This window comes from Mytilus edulis, chromosome 1, assembly GCF_963676685.1.
Source record: "Mytilus edulis chromosome 1, xbMytEdul2.2, whole genome shotgun sequence".
In the NCBI taxonomy this organism is placed as follows: Eukaryota; Metazoa; Mollusca; class Bivalvia; order Mytilida; family Mytilidae; genus Mytilus; species Mytilus edulis.
Window position 1 is genome coordinate 103,136,590 of NC_092344.1, and position 27,194 is coordinate 103,163,783.

General features: G+C 31.4%; 1 protein-coding gene and 2 long non-coding RNA genes across 3 annotated transcripts; 2 read left to right on the forward strand and 1 right to left on the reverse strand.

Annotated features, from left to right (window-relative positions):
• The first annotated feature begins 4,862 nt into the window (after nucleotides 1–4,862).
• On the forward strand, nucleotides 4,863–7,835 carry LOC139520344 (uncharacterized). The gene is made up of 2 exons (XR_011663864.1): nucleotides 4,863–4,968; nucleotides 7,105–7,835. It is a non-coding gene; the product is annotated as an uncharacterized lncRNA (long non-coding RNA).
• A 1,876-nt stretch (nucleotides 7,836–9,711) lies between these two features.
• On the forward strand, nucleotides 9,712–13,749 carry LOC139520350 (uncharacterized). Its single transcript, XR_011663865.1, has 2 exons — nucleotides 9,712–9,850; nucleotides 12,934–13,749. It is a non-coding gene; the product is annotated as an uncharacterized lncRNA (long non-coding RNA).
• Nucleotides 13,750–18,922: 5,173 nt separating this feature from the next.
• On the reverse strand, nucleotides 18,923–21,726 carry LOC139495506 (heat shock 70 kDa protein 12A-like). The gene is made up of 4 exons (XM_071283801.1): nucleotides 21,403–21,726; nucleotides 20,622–20,840; nucleotides 19,715–19,771; nucleotides 18,923–19,015 (listed from the first exon to the last, which is right to left on the reverse strand). Exons 1-4 carry the CDS (start codon nucleotides 21,724–21,726, stop codon nucleotides 18,923–18,925), a joined length of 693 nt encoding a protein of 230 aa, XP_071139902.1.
• Nucleotides 21,727–27,194: the final 5,468 nt, after the last annotated feature.

A 27,194-nucleotide genomic window follows, 5' to 3' on the forward strand; every position in this document is an offset into this window, starting at 1 on the left:
GCTGAAATAATTATTAATCGTTAACACTAACTTTGAAATGCAGCTAGTCTACAAATTTCCGCTAAAGTCAATTCTTTCACTCTCTTGTATATAATTAATTTATAATCTGCAGAAAAATTAATTAAAATCATTCTTATTACTTCATTCATTTTTCTTTCTTTCAACTCAGTTGTAGAATCGCGACGACTTACCGAGTGAGAATACAATAACACATCTTTGCCTTGTTAAATTTTAAAAACATTAACCCACAGAAAAACTTATTTTTGAATATAATTTGGTTACTGTCGAAAGGAATACACATAACACTCGGACGGAGAAATAAGATAATTTTTCTCATGGGTTGGTGATTTTTTTTTAATTATAAAATCATTCTACATGGCATATATATCATATACATCTTATTATTTATTCTACTTATATATCTACATAATGTATATGCATGTCGCGAGCAGAAGCAACCTACCCGGCACCGTTTTTCTTCATTGCTTATAGCATCTCAAAGAGTTAAAAAGGGGGGAAATGCAATATGATTTTAAAGTAAAAAAAAGTGCGAAATTGGTGTTGAATCGCGATGTATAGTGGTGGAACAAAGAAAATAAATATAAAGCAACTTTTCCTGTGTCACCTATGCCTGTAACAGCACCCATTTCTTCATAAAATTTGCAATGGGCATCTGTACGAAATATGAGCTTATTATACTGTTTTCCTTATTTTTTTTATTTTCTGATATTAAAAAAATCATTTCTTGATATCAGGAATTCAAATTTTTGATATCAAAAAATCATTTTCTGATATCAGGAAATGTATTTCTTGATATCAAATAATCGTCAGTATTATTTGATATCAGAAAATCTATTTCTTGGTATCATAAAATGGATATTTTGATATAAAAAAATGATTTTCTGATATCAAAAAATCGAACTATTGATATCAAGAAATAAAGATTATTTTTTGATATCAAGAAATCAAAATTCCTGATATCAAAAAATGGATTTCTTGATATCAAAAAATTGAATTCTGATATCAGAAATTCAATTTTTTGATATCAGAAATTCAATTTTTTGATATCAAGAAATATTTTTTGATATCAGAAAATAAGGAATAAATAGTAAAACGGCGCCTCATAAACATGCAGTGAGTTCTATTTCAGTCAGTGCGTGCAGGTACGTGGCAATTCAAGGCTTGTTTTCCAACGTAACTGTTTATAGCCGGTCAGTAATGGTGGCGTTGCATCAATTTTTCTACAGTTTCTGTATTAAATTAATCTATCGGTCAAAATATGACACTTTATATTGAAAATTCATTACAAGTAAATGTTTTTAAAGGTTCACTCTAAATGTACAATACATATACAAGTAATTGTATAAACGGCTTGCCTTGTACACAGACTACCCGGAATGTGAAAGATATTTAATTACCAAAGTTTCGAAATATTTCTAAAATGACATATAATACTATATAATATATAAAGTTTATTTTAATCTGGGACATCATATGGTTAGAGTAATAGTCCCAGGTTTTGATAAAATTTGAATCAGATTAACTCAATTTTCGATAAATATAAAAATATACATATCAGTCATTCCCAAAAAATGGGTACAATTACAAAATTACAGTGTCGCCGGCAAATAACCACAAAATGCAAGCTTAACATATGTCACAGATAATCTTTTTCTTGTTCTAAGTGATTAATATGTATACTAAAATAAAATTATATTCTTTTGTGATGTATATCTTAAATATATTTGTGTGATTTTCTATTTAATATACGGGTATCACACGAATTCCGAATGTCGCCAAGAAAAACTCCAAATATCGGTGTGAATTAAAATACTTTATTTCATCTAAATCATGATTAGATTTGCTTTTTTTATTTGAAACTATATTGATTTTTATCCACAAAAATATTTTAGAATCAAAAGTTATAATATACACTTAGATTTACCCATTAAACCAATGTCGCCGATAAACGTATAACCTACCGTAACGTATCTTTAGGTACAGTCAAAACATATTTATATGATTGGAAATCATGCCCAAAGTGACTTTAAGCAAAGTTGATACATCAAATTTTAAAATCCTGCCTTTAACTTTTATTGCAATGAAACGAAAAATTAAAAAAAATCTTCTTTTTCTCTTTTTTTCGATTGTCGCATATAAGAATCCAACCTACGTAACGCGTATTTTGGAACGTACTAACCAAGAACAAATCAATTTGATGATTATTTCATTGAAATCACCCATAAAGCTTCTCAATAATCAGTTTTGAGAAAGCAACTCAACAATATTGTTACATATTTCCATGTATAATGTAAATAAATCTAACCTCCGTTTGAATAACCTCCGTGACGTAGTTATTTACAGTTAAGTTGTCAGACTTTTTTATCAGTATCAGCGGCTGCTGACACTGCCGAAAGTCATTTTTGTAGCAGACAGCATTTATTATAAAGGAAACAGACAAACAAAATACAGATTTTGAGAAAAACAATGTTGTTTTGAGAAAGGTGGGTTAACTTTTTTTTCCTTTTATGTGAGCAACATTATAACGTTTAATAAACGTTATATCAGCCATTTTCTCAGATGTAAAATAGTCTACAACACAACTTGTGTAATTACGACGACAATCATAACTTTAACAGCGGTTAATGGCAAACACTTTCAAGATCATTTAGGACTCATCAATGTAACGGAGGTTATACAAATTAAAAAAAATCTAAACATGCATGTAAACACGATAATACCAATTGAAATTCTTGTACATTGTTATAGATACCAAATCAGTCCATCAATTATCACTAATAAATATCAAAAGGTGATGTAAATCATAACCGATATCATTGATTTACGTTACGGAGGATAGAAATTTAAGGGAAAAAAAGTTTTTTTCTCTAACAGGACTTTACTCTTTTTCGATAAGGATTTACTAAGAAATTTTTTTTAATTCTGTTGTCTTGTTTGTCATTAATTCCAATATTTACATTCATTTATATGTTTGCTGTTGGTAAGAACTGGAATTGTCCGTTATGGAGGTTTTAAATGTCGTTACGGAGGATAGAAATTTTCGAAATGAAATTATTTTGACCCCAAAACTTCATAGTTGAGTATAATATATACATTATAGTGTGAAGGAAGATGACATTATATGTATAGAGCTAATAAAATTAAGTTGAACAGTATTCGGTTTAGGTAAAACATATTTTTGAGTGAAAGTTCATGAATCGTTACGGAGATTTTGACAAGAACAAGTCCATTTGACTAAAAGAAACATATAACTTGATAGAAAACAGTTTTTTAGTTTGTAATGTCAATAAATTGTTTAGAAAAGCTAGCATTAAAGAGTTAAGTGTTACTTTGTATCAGCATTTAGATACTGGTTTGATATTAACCTCCGTAACAAAGATGGGGTGTGGATTAATACAAGCATAAAAAATACATACAAGTGATTCAAAACATATATAATAGGGTTTTTCATGGAAAGCTGTATTATGAAACTAAAATATTGTACAGCATAACATTTCATTAGTTCAAATTCATTACTAAATAAGTTGTGAAAACTACTAATTTGAATTATTTTTTAAACACTATATTGATTCAGACCTTAAAATTGGTATTTGCTTTCAATATATACAGAATAATACGTAGACATCAGTTTGATATGGTGGTTAATGTAACCCATTTCACATGAGCCTGGATTTCAATCTTGTGTTTTTCTCTAATGCAATTTTTAAGATGACTTTATACAACACTAACCTCCGATACGTTCATACTTACCTTGTCTTACAAAAAATGCTAAAACTTGAAAACAACAAAAATGGTGTAAGTAAAAATTTAAAAAATGACAGACTAGATATAGACACAGAAGAAAACAGCACTCTCTCTCTGCTGAGTTGAAATTTATTTTTTAACAGTGTCTACATTCGAATTGTACCCATTTTTTGGGAATGACTGTTATGCATCGACTTCATCAGTGCTTCATTCATAAAACTTCAATGTAGTAAAAAATATTAATCAAAATTAAAATAGTTAATTCAGATTGACAATTGACAAAGATAAAAGATTTTTTTTTTTTTTATCTTTTTCACACCTTGTCACCTGATAACAAATGTTTATTGCCAATAATTAACAGGCTCTATTATTTCAAGTACCCCTCGGAGTATAGGATGGGTTTCCTATAGGATGATCCGCGTATCGATGGAAAAGCGTCCCTACAGTGATGCCCGGATGCTGTATCTAAGTGCTGCTATGTCACGCTGGATAAGCACATATCTTTTAAAAAAACATGATTTTGATATCAGAAATTCAGACGATAAATCAGTAAGGTAAGGCACTTAGTGCTATTAATTTTCTTTTAATCAGTATATATATAACGTTAGATATCAGATTTAAAAAAGAAACTATTTAAAATTTAATCTTCACGAAGAACTTATATTATCCATCATTTTTTGTTTATTCAAACCTGTATATACGGTTCATGTTATTTAAAAATAGTCCTTTCTAACCTTCGTGCCTTATTAATACGACTTGTGGAGTTAAGGACCTAGTATTTAAAAACATACACTGTTAATAAAATTCCATCGACCAAAGGACACCATTTGTAGTATGTGTTCCTATTAGCAATTGAAATAAAATGGTGACGTCATATACTTTCGAAACATCGAAATTGGAAGAGTGACAGAGAAAATAACTCATCAATTTGGAATTCTCTTGAAAGGGACTGGCTCATCTTTCGAAGGTCAAAACTGCATTTAAAGAGTAATAGTTACTCAGTCGATTCCAATTGAAGTTGCTGAATTTGATAGCTTTTAAGAAAAATAAATTGTCTATAATATTATTTTTATACGAGCGTTCATGTCTTTTTATACAGCTAAACTCAAATATTGGAATAACTTTGTAGTCCAGTGCTTCTACAAGGTAACGATGTAAATGCACTAGAAAAAAGGCTGCAATCTCATCGTACTTACGATGAAGGTAAGTTCATATATAACTTATATATGTTAGCGATAAGTGAAATTACACATTAAGCTTAAATCCTAGGCAGAAAGCTAACGCCTATAGGCATTAAGCTTATTTCCTGAAAAATGATGATGTTTATTCATCCTATTGCCGTACATAGTTTTAGGCTGTAAGTTAACTCTGGTATCTATGCATATTTGGTCTCTTAATTATATTTCTAATATTACATGTATACATTCATTTGACATAACATCAAGTTAAATGAGTTTAATTAGTAATTTTAGCAGTTAAAAAACAGAATTAACTCGCACTATTTTCATGTTTTTGTGGTATTAAAAAATATTATAAAGATTTATAAAAAAAAGTGATTATATCCAATAAAAAAAAGAGGAGATTCTATAGAATAATTATAACATTTATTTGAAAACTTGTACTCTTCACTTATTGAGCTTGTTTGAACAGGTCAAAAGTAGACAAAATTAAGATATGATATTTTGCTCACACCAATTTCCAATTTTAACTTTTTCCTATTAGTTTGTTCAATTCTAATATAAAACTTGGTTATATTTTTTTTTACTTATGTTTTGTTTCAAAGAGTTTAAATGTACAATTATAAAATAAAATTATTCATTACCTTTTATTATTTACTAATAATTTATCGGTTTTTAAATTAAAGTTGTTGTTTAAATTTTATACAATATTTGAATTTTTTCATTTGCTATTTTCTTTAAACATATACATATACTGAAGAGTTAAACATACCTTTGGTCTATTTGCATATCTAGTGGAGTTTTCAAAATAAAATTTGTCAAAATCAACTTATATTATAATAGATTTATCCACATTACAAAATGGAAAAAAAAATGAAATAAAATACAGGAACACAAAACAAAGATAAAGTTGTTAGACAAGTTATGATAGAATTGTGTTTCTCACTTTTTAAAGATATTGTATCAAAGAGAACAATATGCAGTATGATTTGCCAATGAGACATCTAACCGTCAGACTTACATACGAGGATGTAAACAATTCGTTATCAACGTGAATGTAAACAACAATACAGATTAGTTCATATATTGCATGTGTACCTATACCGAAAAGATAAACATACTTTATAGTGTATTTGCAAATGATCGCGCGGAATTTTGAAATTGAATTTGTCAACATCAAACTTTTAGCATTATGAAATACCAGAGCGAAACTCTTCAAATGGACAAAAAAAAAAAAAGAAAAAAAAAAGACCCAAATATTCACAACTTACAATTGGCCATCATTTTTTTTAAATAATCAGCGTATTGCAGAACCGTTTTTTTTAATGAGAATTTCTGTGAAAAGAACGTATAAATAAATTCAAGGTAAAACGCTTTTTAAAGCATAAACTAATTCGTGTGTTCGAACATTGGATAGGAAAATATTACAAATATTTTCCATTTTTCCATCTTTATGGAATTATGTATTGAAGTCTCAATTCATTTTAGTTGTGTTCATATTGATATTTTTTTTAGTTTTCCCTGGGATGATTTGTGTGTAGTATTAGGTGGATTGATATTTGTCTTTCTTCATTTCAAGTTCTTTGGTCTTGTCTTGTTTTCTTTGGCCTTTATGTTTTTTTTTTACTTAACCAGTTTTCATACAAAATAATAATGAAGTCAAATTGAAAATATGCAAATACATCACAAGATGTTCTTGATATAACACAAAAATAATGATGTTTGTTAATGAATCATCGGGTGTCTATTATTTTTGCACATTGGTTTTGATCATGAATAAAATTGACCATTATGACATTAAAAAGTACAATGAATTTTTTCAAAATTACTTTTACAGTGACATTTATACAAATAACTTTTTTGATATTAGTATAATTTTATGTTTCTGCCAATTAATAATGATGATTAGAATTGCCATTTGACGAAACGTGCGTCTGGCGTATATACAAAATTTAGTCCTGGTATCGATGATGAGTTTATTGATACATCAAGCTTATTAAACTAAAAATAAAGATAATACATTAGAGCTGTATTTACCTTCGTCAATGTTTCTACATAGTAATGCTTACAATGGTTTTTACATCTTAACAATTTACTACAAATATAGAAATAGTTAAAAACTTCTTTTATGATACTAACGTGATATGTTTTTTGCTTTCAGAAATCCAACGAACTTATTGACCATATAACACAGCGTCTGGTTCAACAGATGTCAAATGGACAATTTTACTCTGTTTGTTATTATTGTAGTGATAGGTGTACATATTTTTCTAATATTTCTCATTATTTGGTGCATATGTTATAAAGATTGCACATGTGCCTTTCCAAAATGTAGAAAAACTGCAAGAGAAGATGAAATTGAAAGGACTTCTGAAATCGATGACAACGAGCAGGAGATAAACCTATCAGAACCATCGGAACAAAGTTCTGCGCAAAGGGAAGCACCGCGTGTCAATGTTTATTTTACTAACAGATGGGTATCATCTCTAGCCAATATGATTCAGAATTATGTGCGCAGACGCAGTACTGATGATCAAGAAAGGACACCTACCGTAGTAGTTACCGACATTGTTGACACAGAAGACGATGCTTTACCTTGTTACAACAATGCATTATCTCTCGCAATTCATTCAATGAAATCTTTGGATTCTCCACCGTCTTATGAAGAAATCTTCGTAAAACTTCAACAAACTAAACTTTAATATATGAAGTAATGTGATGATCAAACTAATGTTAAACTGTAGTTATGTTTGTTTGTTTTTTCGATGCTTGTTATGTTTATGTTTTTCTTAAACTTTGTATATGATAAAGGATTAATACAAATGCGAATAATTTGTTTCAACTCTTGCTTATAGAAGCAGTTAAATCTACATTAAAGTACAGCAAAAGACTTTTAAATGTTTTCTCTTGAAAATCACGAATCACGCAGTTTTGATAGTTTTTGCCATACACTTGATCGTCTGAAATGAATTTAATCATGACTCATATGTATTATTCATAAGGACAGAAAGACAGATGTCTTGTGACGAACTTTGTTTGAAAGACACATACACGGTGCAAATAGTGTCCTTTCCAATCCCCCATTTTCTACATTGGAAAATGCCTGTACCAAGTCAGGAATATGACAGTTGTGGTCCATTCGTTTGATGTGTTTTATCATTTGGATTTTGTCATTTGTTTAGGGACTTCCCGTTTTAAATTTTCCATGGAGTTCAGTAATTTTTTTATTTTACTTTTTTCCATACATTCCGTTATTTAATATTTTTTCTAATAAACCAGTATGCTTACAATTAGAATTATTAAAAGCTACCTTCTGTGTTCAACAATTCACAAAACTTAATGTAATTAAAAACACAATGGCATTTTTTTATTATACACATTGCTTATGAAGTTAATAGAAATTTGAAAAAAAAAGATCAAGCAATGTGTGAAAATATGTTGATTTAGCAAGATCACGATTTTAAATAAGAACCTTTCAACAAACAAAGAATTTAAAGTGATCTGCTCTCATATAATGAGACCAAAGAACAAAATTAGTCAAATTTGACAATCAAACGAACAATATACAATCAAGAAAAACCCAAAGAATGACAACGAGTGACATCACAGTTGATCATAATGACAATAACATTGAGAATGGAAATGGGGAATGTGTCAAAGAGACAACAACCCGACCATAGAGCTAACAACAGCAGAAGGTCACCAATAGGTCTTCAGTGCAGCGAGAAACTCCCGCACCCGGAGTCGTCTTTCAGCTGGCCCCTTAACAAATATCTATACTAGTTCAGTGATAATGGACGTCATACTAAACTCTTAGTTATACACAAGAAACTAAAATTAAAAATGATACAAGACTAACAAAGACCAGAGGCTCTTAACTTGGGACACGCGCAAAAAATGCGGCGGGGTTAAAGACAAGTCTATATTAAGTAAAGAATGAATAACACTGAAACCCAAAGGTAATATAATCAATTCTAGTACCATAGCATAGAAAGGATACCAGAAAAAATTAAAGTTCTTCATTTAGAGAATGTTTGTTTTTGTTTTTTGATAGATGTTAACATTGAATTCATGTGTGTAGTCCTCGTCATATAAGTCTGATAATGACACAACAAATTGACCATTCTATAATAACTTTGTTCAGAAATTATTTATATACTTATTTAATGCAGGGTTGATTTGTAGAAATGGTATAAATGGAAATTTTCAAAATTAAGTTTTCTCCCAAAAAATAATTCTTATCCTATTCTGGGAGTGAAAGTATACGCACGCACTCCAATATCTAAACATAGAAGAAAAGAGGTCTTAACTTTTGGATTGCACCTGTTCATATAATTTGGTCTGCCTTGTGACTAATTTCTTCCTTAACGAAATAACATCAAGTCAGTCTTTTCATCTTAGTAGCAAAATAACAACTTAACCAAACTTATTCGATATTCAAGAGCTTGCAGCTCCTACTCAGACTTTGTAAAACGTCACCTTGATGAATCAAGGGTATGTCAAAGAACGTGTCGTCGTATTAGCTATACGGTGACTGATATGGTTGTGTCGATTTCAGCCTTTTTCCCTGTAACTCTGCTTTCTTTATTTGAAGTATGAAGGATCACGCTCTACTCACCAATATTAACTCTCCTGTCAACGTTCAATATAGAATATTTTAAAGTTCTATGAATAAAAGCAGGACAATCTATAATTTCGTTTTACTTTAAAGTGAAATTAAGATTATGAAATGTCTGCAGTAATAATGTGGAAAAACCCTTGTGATATGTTTAGACTGGGAGATAAGTCGAATGTAAACACTGACGACGAATACTTTGTTATCTTTTCGTGTTGTGTCCGGAAGAGCACATATCTTTTAACAAACAAGATTTTGATATATCAGAAATTCAGACGAACAAATCAGTAAGGTAAGCATTTAGTGCTAATAATTTTCTTTTAATCAATACAAATTAGATTAAAAAAAGAAACTATTTTAAAATGAAATCTTTCTGAACTTACATAATCAATTATTTGTTTGTTTTATTTAATCATGTATATACGGTTCATGTTATTTAAAGATGGTCCTTTCTAACCTTCATGTCTTATCAATACGACTTGTGGAGTTAAGTATTTAAAATAACATACATAATGTTGATAATTAAATTCCATTGACCAAAGGAGAACATTTGTAGTATTTTTTTTCTATTAGCATTTGAAATAAGATTATGACACATTCTCTCGAAACATCGAAATTGGTAGACTGGCAGGGAAAATTACTCATCAATTTTGGATTCTCTTAACAGAGACTGGCTCCTCTATCTATGGTCAAAACTGACATTTTCAAGACAAAGGATAGTAATTGCTCAGTGGTATCTAACTCAAGTTACACAATTGAAAAACTTTTATGAAAATACATTTCTATCATATCGTTTTTACACGAGCTTGTATGTCTTTTTATTCAGCTAAAATCAAATATTTAAATAACTTTGTAGTCCAGGGCTTATACAAGGTAACGGTGTAAATGCACTAGAAAGAAGACTGCTATCTCATCGTTCTTACGATGAAGGTCAGTTCATATATAACATATACATTACCTATACTGAAAAGTTAAATATATATACATTTGGTCTGTTTGCAAATATAGGAATGCAAGTCTAGTGGAATTTTTAAATACAATCTGTCAAATTCAACCTATATCATTATGATAATAGACTGTGAATATTACCAAATTGAAAAAAGACAAGAATAGAAAAATAGAGAAATGCAAAACAATAATAAATTTGCCAAACAAGAAATGATAGAGTTAGGTTCCTCACTTTGGTTTAGGTACTGTGTAAACGAGAAGAATATGTAGTATGTTTTGCCAATGAGGCATCTACCCGTCAGACAAATAGTCGAGGATGTACAGGCGCGGATCCAGCCATTTTAAAAAGGGGGGATTCCCAACCCAGAGTATATGCTCCCATTCAAATGCATTGATCGGCCAAAAAAAGGGGGTTCCAACCGCCGGACCCCCCTGGATCCGCCACTGATGTATTTACAACTCGTTATCAACGTGAACGTAAACAACGATGAAGGTTAGTTCGTATATAGCATGTGACTGTACATATACTGAATAGTTAAGGTCTTTCCTTTTACAAAAGGGAAAGACCTTACTGTATTTCTTCTGTTTATTATTATTATTATTATTATTATTATTATTATTATTATTATTATTATTCTTCCGCCAAACTTTGAAGAAGTTAGCAGCCTAAACCGTAAGACGTGTCGCTTTCATGTTCACACTTTGTATCGGTGTCATGAATACCTATCTGGAACTCACCCTGTTAGTCGAAATATTTTGTCGGTTCGGAGTAATCCCTCCGAAACCAAAAAACCTTGTTATCGTTCCAACACCGTAACCATAATAGGTAGAAAAAAAACAAAGGGTGAAATTTGTTCAGGACCAGACCCCGGTTCTTCGTTACATTTGGATCGAAAAGATTCAACAACTCATTGGTAGGGTTATGCCCCACTGAAAATTAACCGGTGTCGGTTGACCACCAAAACTCAGAAACCGTAAGTCGTAGAGACCTAGGATCTTCACCATTCATCATCAATTCATGTATCTTCGAAAAATATCTCAAGGTCAAATTTGTATGTTGACCTTGACCTTTGACCTTACACCTTGTTATGGAATAATCTCAGCAACCATTATACTTACAGAAGTTTTAAATAGTGGAAAATGTTTGGGTCATTACCGCGCAACTTTGTTACGTTTTGACCAAAGAGATTTGACCTTTTTTTTAAGGGGCATAAAGCCTGTTTTAGGTTTCTGAAAAGACAAAATCAGCTTTTTCTATACAACCAAAGGTCCTAGACCCTTGGGGTCTTCAGTAATGGCATTGGGGACCAATGACCTTGACAAAGGTCAAAAGGTCAAAGGTCAAGGTCATGTCCCAGATAGCGAATTTAGTGTTTTTAACCTTATTTAAAGGATTTTTAGTGTGTTTTCGCGCTTTTTAAGGTTGACCTTGACCTTTTCAATACATTCTACGTCTCTTGGAACATGTATTTTACATTAAAAAAGGAAAGACCTCTCAATTGTTCAAGAACAATTGACAGTTTAATTATATATATCTTTGGTCTATTTGAAAATGATCGCGCGGAATTTGAAATTGAATTTGTCACCATTTAACTTTTAGCATTATAAAATACCAGAGTGAAAGGTGTGTTCATAGTAAATAGAACTTAAGACAAAAAAGCCACTGATACACTCAAATGAAAGATAAAATTGTAAGAATGTGTGTGTTCGAACATTGGGTCGAAAATGTTATGGTATTTTGTATTGAAGGTCTCATGTATTGTTTTGTTTTGGTTCATATTGATCAATTTTTAGTTTTCCGTGTAATTATTTGTGTAGTAATTGGAGAATTATAATTAGTCTTTTTCATTTTCATTTTTTCATGGTCTTTTCTTTTTCTTTTTCTTTGGCTTACGGTTTTGACTGTCGTTATGTGATACTTTCTTCTTATTCAACTTATATACGACTGGTTTTAATTGCAGCTTTGTGCTATCTCCTACTTTTAAAAAGTACAAAAATAAGAAATAAGCCAAAGTTGACAATATGCGGATGCATGTCAAGTTGTTCTCGGTATAAAACTATGGCAACTATGTTTTTTTTTATAAATCCTCGGGTGTCTATTATTTGTGCAGATTGGTTCACTATGACATTAAAAAGTACAAAACGTTTTCATACATTGCATTTGCAGTAACATTTTACACATATCGTTTAATATACTAGTGTATATGTTTCTGCAAATTATAAAGAATGACTACAATTGCCATTTGATACACCAAGCTGATGAAACAAAATATAAAGAAAAAGTAGTAGATCTTGGTTTACCTTCGTGAATGTCTCTGACTAGTAATGCTAAAAAAATTTTTTTTCTATATCATGAAAATTGATTATAAAAATATAAATGGATAAGACTTTATTTTATGTTCTAACATTTTATTGTTTTGCTTTCAGAAATCCAACTAACTCATGGACCATATAAAACAGCGTCTGGTTCAACAGATATCAAATGGATGATTTTATGCTATTTGTTATTATTGTAGCGATAGGTTTACATATTTTTCTGACATTTCTTCTTATTGGGTACATATGTTATAAAGATTGCACATGTACCTTTCCCAAATGTAGAAAAACTTCAAGAGAAGATGAAATTGAACGGACATCTGAAATCGATCACACAGAGCAGGAGAGACACTTATCAGAATCATCGGAACAAAGTTCTACGCAGAGGGAAGCACCACATGTAAATGTTTATTTTACTAACAGATGGGTATCATCTCTAGCCAATAGGATTCAGAATTATGTGCGCAGACACGGTACTGATGATCAAGAAAGGACACCTACAATAATTGTAACTGGCATTGTTGACACGGAGGACGAAGATGACGATGCCTTACCTTGTTACAACGAGGCATTATCTCTCGAAATTCATTCAATGAAATCTTTGGATTCTCCACCGTCTTATGAAGAAATCTTTTTAAAACTTCAACAAACTAAACTTTAAAATTTTAAGTAATATCGCGTTGTTTTTTTCCAGCAAGAACATTGTCTTTTTTCTTAAAATGTATGATGTGATAAAGGATCTGACTCTAAATGTACATATGCGATTAACTTATCGCGTTTAACCGCTATATTCTAGTAACAAAATGAAGCAGTTAAATTTAAATTAAAAAATAAGCAAATAGACTTAAAAAAATCGTTTTGAAAATCATGCAGAATTGTTAGTTTTTGCAGTTTATTTTTCTATTAAAATTTTAAGGCCTTGACATATTCATTTGTATGTGTTAAAAGTAAAATCAGAAAAACACTGATATCCGTGGAAAATTTAAAAAAGAAAGTCTCTAATCAAATGGCAAATTCATATCTAAAACACACCAAACGAATCGATAACAACTGTCAAATTCCTGATTTGGTACATGCATTTTCTTATGTAAAAAATAGTGGATTGAAACTAATTTTAAAGCTAGATAACCTCTCACTTGTATGACAGTCGAATCAACTTCCATTATATTGACAACGATGTGTGAAAAAAACAAATAGACATAATCAGTAAAAATGAAAAAAATAAAACAGCAGTCAACATTGTGTTATTATCATATTCAATATAAACAAACAAATATATCAATAGATATTTATCATGGCATATTAACACAATGACGGGACTGTATAAGCACAGCACCACGTCATATGAAAAAAGGAACACAAGAAGGCATAGAGACAAAGCATATTAACAAAAAGGATAGATAACAATACAAAATTTGTAGGACAATAACAAAATGACGGGATGTATAAGTACAGAGCCAGAAAGGTTCCCGACACCCGTAGGACCACTTATTGTTCCACGTCTAGAATATATAAAGCTGTTGTAAACTGATAGTGATAAGCAAGTGAACTCGTTAAGGGTGGTGCCAATAAGTTTCAGTGGGCTTTCGGAAGGAAAATTTTGGCAGTGAGGGGGTATGCCCCATGGCAAGATAAAAATGAAACATGTCCCGACATTGTTCGCTAACTTATATTTGGGGTTCTCTTCTGTGTTCCCATATAGTTTAGCTTGTGTCTTCTTTTAATGTGCCATAGAGACCGGTTCCTGAATTGTGGAGCTCAGGTTCGGAGCTCAGGTGTTCTCTTTGAATTTTGATAAGCTGCAAATGTAAACCAAAGCTTTCTTTGGGGAATATAAAAAAGAAGATGTGGTATGATTGCCAATGAGACAACTATCTATAAAAGATCAAAATGACACAGACATTAATAACTATAGGTCACCGTACGGCCTTCAACAATGAGCAAAGCCCATACCGCATAGTCAGCTATAATAGGCCCCGATAAGACAATGTTAAACAATTCAAACGAGAAAACTAACGGCCTTATTTATGGGGAAAAAATAATATGTAACACATAAACAAACGACAACCACTGAATTACAGGCTCCTGACTTGGGACAGGCACATACATAAATATTGTGGCGGGGTTAAACATGTTAGCGGGAGCCCAACCCTCCCCTAACCTTGGACAGTGGTATAACAGTACAACAAAAGAACGAACTATAAAAATCAGTTGAAAAAGACTTAACTCATCAGATGGACAAAAATACAAGTAGAATGTTTGCTGCGTATCGGGGCTCATTTTCCGTACGATATCACTATTTAAAAGCAATTGACGTAGAGGATTGGAGCTTTCATTGCCAACCAGTGAAGCACATGCTTGCCAAAAATAATAGTTTGTACGTTCATCTTGCCTTATCTTGTCTGCGCGAAAAAATCATACTGTGGTCATATCATTCCAAATTCTTTGTTTATTATATTTATCTCTGAATATAAAAGTAGAAACTATTATAATATTATTCGAGAAAGGGGTTGATCGCACATGAGGCATATATTAAAATAAAGCAATAGATTGGTTGATTGCACACGAGGCATATATATTAAATGAAAACTGTTTCGTATCTTTGATTAATTCCAAATACGTGAGAAAATGTAGGTCTTATTTATAAGAAAACATATATTCAGAGGTTTACCATTATTTCGTGTATCATTGCGTATGAATCTATACTTTTCTTTGCATTTTAATTTCCACGACTGACATAAGTATGACATTGTTTTCCTTATCATAGCATTTTCATTTTTGTTATAAAACTGAAATATTTCATCTCAAAGTCTTAGACAAAATATCAAATTCAAATGAGAGGAATACATCAAACTTTTTTTTAACTTTATAAGCGTTATATTACATGCGTAAATAGTGATCAAAGGTATCAGGATTATAATACAATATGCCAGACGCGCGTTTCGTCTACATAATACTCAACAGTGACGCTAAATGATTTTTAAAAATTGTGAAAAGGTGTACTGACTACATCAATTTATTTGTTATTAAAACTGGTATCCTAAAAAAAAAAAGAAAAATAAGTCTATCCCTCTGAAACACCCAAAATTCACTAAAAACTCGATAGTTTGCTGTTGTGTTCTTATTTTGTTTTTAGTGAAGTGCTTTGTGAACTAATGTTTGTCTGTATGTTCTGTAGTTTTCTGTTTGTTTTAAAGACTGTTGTTGGTCTTTTTTTCCTTGTTCCAATTTTTTGCCATAATATTGTCCTTTCGTCTTCAGGAATAAGACAATATCTGTGTAATTTGCCTGAATTTCACCTTTAAAATACAGTTTGTTTTGTCTTTTAGGGGACCGCGCACCGGTGCACCCCTGTCTTAATAATTTCAAATCTGACGTCACTTGGCGTTGAGGTTTAAACATATTCGGATGTGTCTACATATTGTGTTGCAACTGTCTGGTTATGTAATGTATTTCAGTTGTTTCCTGTAATTAGTTAATATTTCAGTTTTATCATGTTCAGCTTTTGTTTATTAATTTTATAAATTTACTGTTTGCAAAAGTATGAATTATTCTAAATGATAAGGATGTTCTGGTAACTAACAGACAACCCTGGCCGTTTTTGGCACAACTTTTTTGATCTTTTGGTCCTCGATGCTGTTCGTTTTTGTGCTTGTTTCGACTTTCAAACTTTTGTATCTGGGCATCACTAGTAGATCATGTGTGGATAAAATGCACTTCTGGCGTATTAAAATGTTCAACTTGTTGCCTTTTGTTGGCTGTTGTTCGTGTGTTTCTTTGTCAATTGTATTCTCCAATTTATTTATATTGTAGTCCTGTAGTGTTAAGTTGTCATCTTAATGTTATATTTCACATGGCTATAAAAGGGGAGGTTTGGCATGCCACAAGACCAGGTTCAACCCGCCAATTTTTTCTTTAAAAATGTCCTGTACCAAGTCAGGAATATGGCCATTGTTATATTATAGTTCGTTTCTGTATGTGTTACATTTTAACGTTGCGTCGTTTGTTTTCTCTTATTTTTAATTGTAAATTCTCATTGCGATAAGACTTGTCACGGTACTTGTCTATCCCAAATTCATGTATTTGGTTTTGATGTTATATTTGTTATTCTCGTGGGATTTTGTTTGTTGCTTGGTCCGTTTCTGTGTGTGTTACATTGTAGTGTTGTGTCGTTGTTCTCCTCTTATATTTAATGCGTTTCCCTCAGTTTTAGTTTGTTACCCCAATTTTATTTTTGTCCATGGATTTATGAGTTTGAACATCGGTATACTACTGTTGCCTTTATTTAATCCGCGCCATGTCTTCTAGATACTAAATTATTTATTGGTTCATGTTAATTGATATCAACAACTATTTGCCGTTATACAAAATATTTTCTCCAATTGTACAACAATGGAACCGATAGCATGTAAAAAAATATAACAAAAATACCGAGCTCCAAGGAAAATTCACAGAGGTTAAGACTATAGAAATCGACAAAATCAAACAATATCAACCAACGGAACCTACAGACTGAGCATCATGAAACCCGTCAAAAACTAGGCTCCAGAAAGATAAACAGATCATGCTCCGCCGTCCCGATGTGTCACCCTTCGTGTTTTTCATGCCAGTACAAATTCACTAGATGGCATTTGAAGAAAAAGGATGTGATTGTGGTAACGACAATTTTAATATTAATCCGTCGTGATCTGTAAAACAGATATTCCATGAAAGAGGGATAAAAGATACCAGAGGGACAGTCATAACAGTTAACCAACTAGAAGTAGCGTCCGGAAAATCTACGAAGGAATACGCTTAACACTGGGAACCGATGGCTACTATCATCCTTGTAAGTAGCAACCATCTTACAAAAATATCATACTAGAAAATGCAAGCTCTTGGACATTTTATCAACTAGGGTTATATACTCTAAATTCAGGTGTTGTTGTTTATTTGCAACATACTTATAAAAAATTTAAAACTGAAATTCTTAAATAACCTCTTTGATCTCTTTGGTTATTCAGTTTTGTTCTTAACCAAGTGTGTTTTACAATACAATTTTAGATGTAGGTCAAGATACAAGGCTGAATTAAATAAAACTGTTGTATCCTTTATTTCAATTTCGAATAGATCGATAAGCTAAGCAAGGATAAAAATTCAGACTCATGTTTTGATGAAACTAATAATTGTTGCCATTAAAAAATAGCGATATACAAGAGGTATAAATTGAATTTCAGAATTGAGTATCTGCACCATGACAATAGTATATTATCGAAAATATATGGTTTCTTAAAATAAAAGTAATCAGAGATATCTGACTATGATATCTAAACAAGTACAACACATACTAGTTGTAGTAGTTTTATATTCCTTTTCATCCTTCGATGATTTTATATAAACTCATCAAAGAAAATAGGCTGATAGATTATCAATCATCACAATAGCTACCCTTAACCACCACTATTACAATATCCTGTGCTAATGTTTTCCTTGTAACCTTTTTTTTATGTGATTCATCCAAGTTAAACTGACTCCAACTTTATTACTTATGACCCCTTAATTTCTTGAAAACCAAACTCTATCAAGAAAATCATAGAACACAGACGCTTGATAGCAACTGTTTTAAAACTTTTTAAAATGTTTTTCTTGTTTTCATCTAATATTGTTTTCTCGGAAGATATTCCGTAATTCTAGTATTGCTAACAATATGAAGAATAAGACATTGACTTCAAATACTTGTCGACTAAACAAACACCATCATAACACAGATGATAAACGTGCCGAAGGCAAATGGGACATGATATAATCATGAATAAGCCTGCTGCATTAAAAATTAAGTATAGAACAGGCTATTATTTGAACTTCGAATTATATTTAATCGTACAACTTGTGCTTGAACTTTTAAAAAATCCATGTTTATTTGGTATTATAATGTTTTGAGCGGTTCATAACACTTCTCATATAATGTATTTTATATAGATAGTGTTGTGCGCGGCACAGCACATTCATTGAAAATGTACTATCTACTTTGTAATAGAAAGTGTTATGCACAGCACAGAACCTTAAAGTAAAAACAAATAATATTAAATGAAATACAATCTCCATGAAAAAAAGGAGAACATTATTTACCTCCAGCACCAACGACTAATAACTTTGTTCCAGGTTGAAAAGTTTTAAGAATGATTCGACGTTGTTCTATTTCACACTTATCTACCTGAAGAAATCGAGCACAGACAGAGGCTGTTGAAATAAATAAGAGAGCTTTTTTTTCTTTTCAACTAAATCTTTAATATATACACTTTTCTAATAATTTGATAATAGCCCCAATTGCTGTTGCAATGTATTGTTTTAATTCATGAACATGCGTAGATGTGTGTGCGTGATGAAATTCGTATCATTTGAAATCTAAATCCGCCTCTGATGTTAGCTCATCGCATATACTCATCCGTGCAGAAGCTTGTTTGATTATTTACATTGATTGAACACTATATATACTGTTATTGGGTTTAAATTGATGTTGGTGTGTTTAAATTCAAAGATATGTAACCAACTACAGTGTCATAACAAATGCCAAACTGGTAGGATGTATCTTAATAACAATTATATTGATTGATTAATGTACTGCTAGCTAAACAATCAGAAATGCCAAAATTTGCAAAATTGCCAATATGACTGAGCTTCAGAGGATACAATCGTTATATTGTCCTTTCATTCTTTTTCTGAGGAGATTTTAACAAGGGGAAGAACTCTTTAAGATATATTTATATATTATTTCAAAATCTTGTTTATTTTGAACATGTGCGTTTGATTTTGTTATTTATGCAAGAGTCAACATTTTCAATGAAGTTAACATTAGTTTCCATTTATTCACCTTTGGTGGATTATATTTTATAAAATTATGAACGATATTTACAATAAAGTTGATTTCAGGAATATCAATCTCCACTTCTTTTGGAACCACTGACTCGAGCTTTGTAATAAAACAACATATAAAAATTTAGGTTTTGTAAAACCGTTTAAAGAGCAAAACATTTCATAAAAGTGTAAACAATGATCTATTTATTATAGTTATGATCATAACATTATCACAACTAACATTATGTTAGTCTCGTATGGTTTTTTTTCAAATAGTCCATTTTAATATTTTGAATATGTATGACATACATATTCCCCATTTCCATTCTCAATTTTATCTTCAACTGTACAGATTTTTTTGTTACAATTCATTTCAGTTAAATATGCAAATAAGGCTGTTACTTAATATAGATGTTAATAAGAGGCGTTAAAAATGTTTTTTTCTTTCTTTTATACCATATATCCTAAAAGTCTAAATTGACCAGAAAATATTGACCATCGACCTGAACGATTTTTCAGTTTTAATGGTTGTCTGTAAGACAAGCTCTTAAGTGAAGATGTTTTATGCAAACGGGCACTGGTGGTATAGCGTATCAAATGTGTAAGCTTAGATCCCGACGAGGGACAAAAAGTTGTCAGCATATATTTCGTTATTTAAAAATTGTTGAGTTAGATTGCTGACAAATAAAAATATATTGTGTCTATGTCTAGGTTCGTCATACGTGATAAGGTCATACGAAGTTATATTATTTATATCGAGGATGTGGTCGAGTGGTCTAGAGCGCGTGGAATGAGGCTAATCGATTGGTGTTGTAGTCTATCAAAGGTCACGGTCAGTTTAAATCCCGTTGTCGGACTTAAAATTATAAAACTGTTGGGTTTATTTCCAAATTCCGGTCTGTGCATTATTTGTATGAAAGATGTTCTTGAACTACATTCTTCGTCTGTTAATAATATTGGCTTACCTCTGTTGCAGACTCACGCATAAATTGTTTACATGAGTCCGTCCATATAGCAGGTACAGTTGATATCCACTTTATTTTGTCTTCTTGAAAACTTATCTGCCTATCAAAAACTGCCTTCAAGAAATGATCTTTTAGAAACTTTATGGATGATGAAAATAAAAATTTAGCTGATATTTCTTTGCCTTCTTTTTCTCTAATCAGGAAATCTTTCCTTATATCCTGAAATACAAAAGCGCTTGTAAAATTTTAAAGTAAAGTCGGGTTACGCTTAAAACTAAGATGATAGCTGTTAAAATAATAATACTTAAACAGTTGTCAGTGAAAAAGTTATATCACAAAACTACTGAACTCTTAGGAAAATTCAAAAAGGAAAGTTCCTGATCAAAATCTGGCAAACGCAAAGGTCAAACCCATCAAACGAATGGATAACAACTGTCCTATCCCTGACCTAGTACAGGCAATTGGTGGATTAAACCTGATTTTATAGCTAGCTAAACCACTCACCTGTATGACAGTTGCATCAAATTCCATTTATATTGACACCGATGTGTGAACAAAAGAACAGACATACTAGGTGAAAAAGTCAAAAATAGGGGTACAGCAGTGACTATAGTGTTATAATCTTAATCACTTATTTGGTTCTTCGGAAGCCTTTTATGTCAGTTCTTTTGAAATAAAAATGACAGTTTGTTTGAACAATAAATATTTAAAATATTCATATAAAGTTAAATTTGAAAATCTTTATTAAAAAACAAATCTAGTCTTAATGTTACTCAATTACCTCTCCTTTTTCCACTGCATTATACAAAGCCATTTTGAAACATTCTACATAATACCAGTTATTTTGATCTCCAGAATTCAAGATTTCGTCTATTTTGTCTTGAGGATCGAAGCCAACTGCTTTAAACTTTTTGTCCGAATCAAACAAAATAGCAGAGGGCGCTTTCAACGATGTCATTGATCCAGTGCTAGGTGACCATATTGGTATCTGTATATCACACAGGTCTGTTTTGAATTGATAATCCATGGAGAAAGCATATCCACATCCATCGCTTCCTATATCTAAGGCGACTACACACTGCGGAACGAAATTGGCTTGTGTCATCTTGAAGAAAAAGATGTTTTCGTTAATGTTTATTTTATGGTAAATATTATTATGTATACAGCTAAAGATAACTACAAATTGTACCTCATCTATGTAAAAGTTAATGAAAAAATTGCCAATGTTTGTTATATTGTTCTTACATGTTAAAAAATTCATTGTCTTAATTTTAGATCCACTGATATCTATCAAGTCTCAAAACACCTCGATGGTACACCATTATTTGAAAGTATTTATATATTTTCTTTCTCAAACTGTTACTTCTTCTGTGTCTTTGCTGACACTCTGTTTTCCACCACAATTGTCTGTTGGTTTTAACAGCAATGAACGCTGCACACAAACAGTTAGGAAATTTGCCAATTTCTGCATTTTGCAGAATAACAAATCTGTTTTTATTTGTTTCCTCATATGCATTCTAATTATGCTAACGAATTTGATCAGTTTGTGTTGTTTCATTGACACATAAAATTGAGATTGGAAATGGGGAATATGTCAAAAAGGTAAAAACTCTAGAAAAGGGCAGATACCAGCCAAAGTCAACCAATGGGCCTTTAACACAGCGGGAAAATCCCGCACCTGGGGCGGGCTTCATCTGCCCCCTAAATAAAATGTGTACTAGTTTAGTAAAAAAGGATGTCATACTAAACTCTAAAAGCATAAATTGAACTAAAATTTTTAAAAGAACAAAAGGCTAGTTTCACCTTACTCAACCCTTCCCTATACCTCTAGCCAATGTAGAATAACAAAATACACAGCAATACGCATAGTAAAACTAAGTTTAAAATAAGTCCGAGTCCGATGTCAGAATAGGTAACAAAGGAATTTTTTTTAAGAAACTAAACAGAATGACAATGATACATAAATTAACAAAGGACTACTAGCAGTTACTGACACGCCAGCTACAGACCCTTACTAAACTTATTGAAATATTATTTGTTCATCATATTAAAACCAAGCACAATCCTTCCCGTTAGGTCTTTAGTATCATAAAATATATTAGAAGAACATATCCCGTATCTTGCAAACAACTGGTTTTAGAATAAATGCGTTTATTTCCGATGCAAAGACCCTATGAGTAAATCAATATTAATACAAAATATGCCATAGTTAATGACCTGACAACAGTATCGTAATTATTACTGTAAACCAACTTATTTTCGCGGATACTTTATTTCGCGTGTATCCCCAGCTAGTCAATTTCACGGCGATTTAATTTCGCGTTATTTTTCTACTCGCGAAAATCGCGAAAATAAATCGCGCGCGAAATTTAGTTGGTTTACAGTAACTCTTCTGAATAAGTCTGTTTAAAGGTTTGGTTAGATTTCGAGGTGAATGCCGACATTTTTGTGTGTTGTAAAGAATATCATCATAAATAAAGGCAACATTAGTATACCGCTGTTCGAAATTCATAAATCGATGGAGAAAAAACAAATCCGAAAAACAAATTAAAACTGAGGGAAACGCATCAAATATAAGAGATCTACGACACGACAGAAACACAACATTTAAATGTAACACACAAAGAAACGAACTATAATATAACAATGGCCATTGGTACAGGGCATTTTAAGATAAAAATGGTGTGTTGAACCTGGTTTTGTGGCATGCCAAACCTCGCACTTTAATGGCAATGTTAAATATAACAATGAAATGACAACATAATATTACAGGACTACAATACAAATAAATAGGAGAACGTATTAGACAAAGAAACACATGATTAATGGATAACAAAAAGCATCAGGTTTAAAATTCAATACGCCAAAAACGCGCCTCGTCCACCCAAGACTCACCAGTGACGCCCAGATATAAAAGATCAAAGATAAAAATGGATAAATAACAATAGGAAGTGAAAATCGTCTCTTTAATCATAAATTTTTATTTTAAGCTTCCCGTTAAAGATGTAGATCCAGGAAAAGACAGTGTTCATTGTTTGTATTAGCTTTATTTAAAGTCAGTTCAGTAGGATGTTCATACTTTTAATTCTTTTACCTACATGTTATAGTCTCCAAACAAACTATGATTTTTTCCTATTATATGAATAAAACTATATCAACACAACCTCAAAAAGGAATTACGAACACCCTTATAAATCAATGAAACAATAAAACATCGACTAAAACAAGTTAAATCAAAGGTCGTAAAATCTTTGAGGAAAACTATGTATACAGCCCAATCAGGAACGTGACAGAAATTTCGGAATTTTTTGTAAGTTGATGATTTAATAGTAGAGATATTGAAAGTTTAACAAACTTCGTAATAATCTTACCTCATAAAAACTTTTTTATATGTAAAGAAATGTTGCAGTTTTATTAATTTAGAGTAGGTCCGGAATAAGGTATTTTAAATCAGTGCTTTTTTGCTTGATGTTAGAATCCGGTGAAACACAAAATGTCTCCGGTTTTCAGTAATTTATACCTTCATCATTTGTCGGATCATATTGGATATGTTCCTGACGTCGTTACTACAACCCTTTTCCTTTTTCATGAAATTGACCTACCAAATTAGACTATTACCGAGTTTGTAATAACACGAGCAACACGACGGGTGTGCCACATGTGGAGGAGGATCTGCCTACCCTTCTAGAGCACCTGGGATCATCCCCAGATTTTGGTGGGGTTCGTGTTGCTAAGTCTTTAGTTTTCTATGTTGTGTCTTGTGTACTATTATTTTTCTGTTTGTCTTTTTCATTTGTAGCCATGGTATTGTCAGTTTATTTTCAATCTATGAGTTTGAATGTCCCACTGTAACCTTTCGCCCCTCTTTTGTCATAAAAGGCTGTCATGATTAGCCTTTTTTTCGCGTAATGTATATCTACATTACGTGGGGTGTTTTAATAAAAAAAAAGATAAGGAAATATACTTTAGTGCAGCTGTTGGTTATATAGCAAAACTGCAATGTATGCCGCCAATTATCTGCATTTGACACTAAAATAAAATAAGAAACTGCTCAATTTGACTTTTTGACGAAATATCTTATATTCAAGAACAAGTATTTTTCAAGGACTGTGCAAATTTTTAGCCGTGTACTATGAATTAAAAATAAACTCTTTTAATATTCGACTTTTTTATATTCTGTCATCGCACTATTGATACTTTTTAACAATAATAGACATTTTATGATTTAATTTTTTTTTTTAGTTCAGAATTATGTTTTATTGAATGCTTCTTTTTGTAAAATTCATATGATTGTTAAAGCGTTGACCGTGTGCACATTTACAATGAAGCGCTTTCATGTTTCATACAAAATGTACTTCGACCAACTTTTTAAAAACCCTTATGAATTTACAAAAAAAGAAGCATTCAATTGTTAAATAAATCAAATCTGAGTTTGAATAAATTCTGTGGGCATACATTGGGCAGGGTACTTCTTTTTACTAATACCGGTACCATAAATTCCACAAAAAATATATTCATATGGTATTGTGTAAAACATTTTTCTTAGTACATACTCTATTTGTTTTTTAAATTGAATGATTTAAAAACAGATATCTTAGTTCTAAATTAACCTTTTTATATGATCACCAATTCCTTCTTCAATGCCTATGATGTACATCAAGATATATGAAAAACAGCACTTATCTTTCTGTAATATTCATATGTTGTAAGATCTGCCAGTAACTTGCAGTGTTATTCTGTCTACAAATCTCGATTTTGTTCATAGCATGGATACATTTGTATAAAACATAAACACATTGTCATTATTATTGGGTTTAAACAAGGCTTTATATGCGTTATTACAAAGCTATTCTGAAATGCACGATTTAGCATTCAAAATGCATCTTGAACCTCCTCGGTATTTTTTTTTGTACCGAACTGGCATTTAATGCAGGATGTTGTAAGGTTTAACTTTGCGTGAAACTAAAGACTTTAAAAAATGGAGTTTATTGCTAAAAAACAATTACATAAAAAAATACAATTGAAAGGAGGCAAACAAATGCGATTTAATGTGTCAGTTTTTTAGTGAACACAAATATTGTTTTGGTGTGTACAATGAACAAGATTCACAAGCATTGGACAACCAGGAGTGCATATAATTATCTTAAATCTTCTGTCTTTTGTTTTAAAATAAAAAGTCTGGGTTTTTTTTTGGTTTGTTTTGCGAAACTGTTCAACGTATTTATTATTTGTTTTTGGTATAGCATTTCATTAGCGTTATAAAATACATGGTTTATTCAGTATGTTCGGTGTCAAGGTAATCAGAAGGCAGCATTGAAATTATGAGCAGCAGGCAATTTTCTTTTGTACTGCAGTAGTAGTTTTTTCAACTTTGATTGAAATTTTGGTTTTTGATAACAATAATGTTTTCTGAAACCTTAAAATATTGCAATAGTAGTCTAAAAGAGGGACGAAAGATACCAAAGGGACAGTCAAACTCATAAATCTAAAACAAACTGACAACGCCATGGTTAAAAAGAAAAAAAAAAACCAACAAACAACAGCACACACGACACAACATAGAAAACTAAAGAATCAACAACACGAACCCCACCAAAAAACTAGGGGTGATCTCAGGTGCTCCGGAAGGGTTAGCAGATCCTGCTCCACATGTGGCACCCGTCGTGTTGCTTATGTGATATCAAATCCGGTAAATAGTCTAATTCGGTAGGTCACATTCATGAAAGGGAGTGGGATTGTAGTTACGACGTAAGGAACATATCCGATATCATTTGTGAAACGGTTATTCCATAACGGTCAACCAACTCGTGATGGCGTCCGTAAAATTTACGAAGGGATGATTTCAACTTCACCATTTGGAACTCTTGGTTTAATAGCTTCCTTGTGAGCAGCAACCCTCTATCAAGAAAATCATGATAGGAAATGCAAGCACTAAACGAACATTTATACAAAAGAAATATTGTAGAAAATAAACTTTTGCGGCAGAACCGATAGCAGTAAGCATTTTATTAATGTGCACGATATATGAAGATAAATAATTATGTTGTGTTTATCTTATGCCGGAATAGAGTATTTCCTTTTCCCATCAGGAGATCAATTATTCCCTTTGGATTCTCCAACTTGCGCTGCGGTTTTGATCATATTAGTTAAATATAAATAACATTTAATTTACTGCCATGCCAAAAAAAAAATGTCATTACGGATCCGACCTTAAAGAAGTATCAACACAACAATAATGTCTGCAACAGAATTGTATAACCTTTTGATACATAATTAAAAACTTCATTATTCTAAAGTTTCAGATTTTTTTTTTTATCAAAAACTAAAACTTCCTTGAAGGGTATAAAGTCTGAGGGAAAAAAATTGGGACACGTAACAGGGTTATATACAAAATATTGAACCTGATTTTTTTCTTTTATCCTTGTTTTGTAGAATTTGTTAACTTTTGCTTCTCTTCTACAATAAGCCTTATAAGCGAATCAACGTTAATTGTCTTATCAACATTTTATAATTGTACATATGCTATTATGCTTTAAAAAATATTTAAAGTGATTTATGATAATATAATAAAGA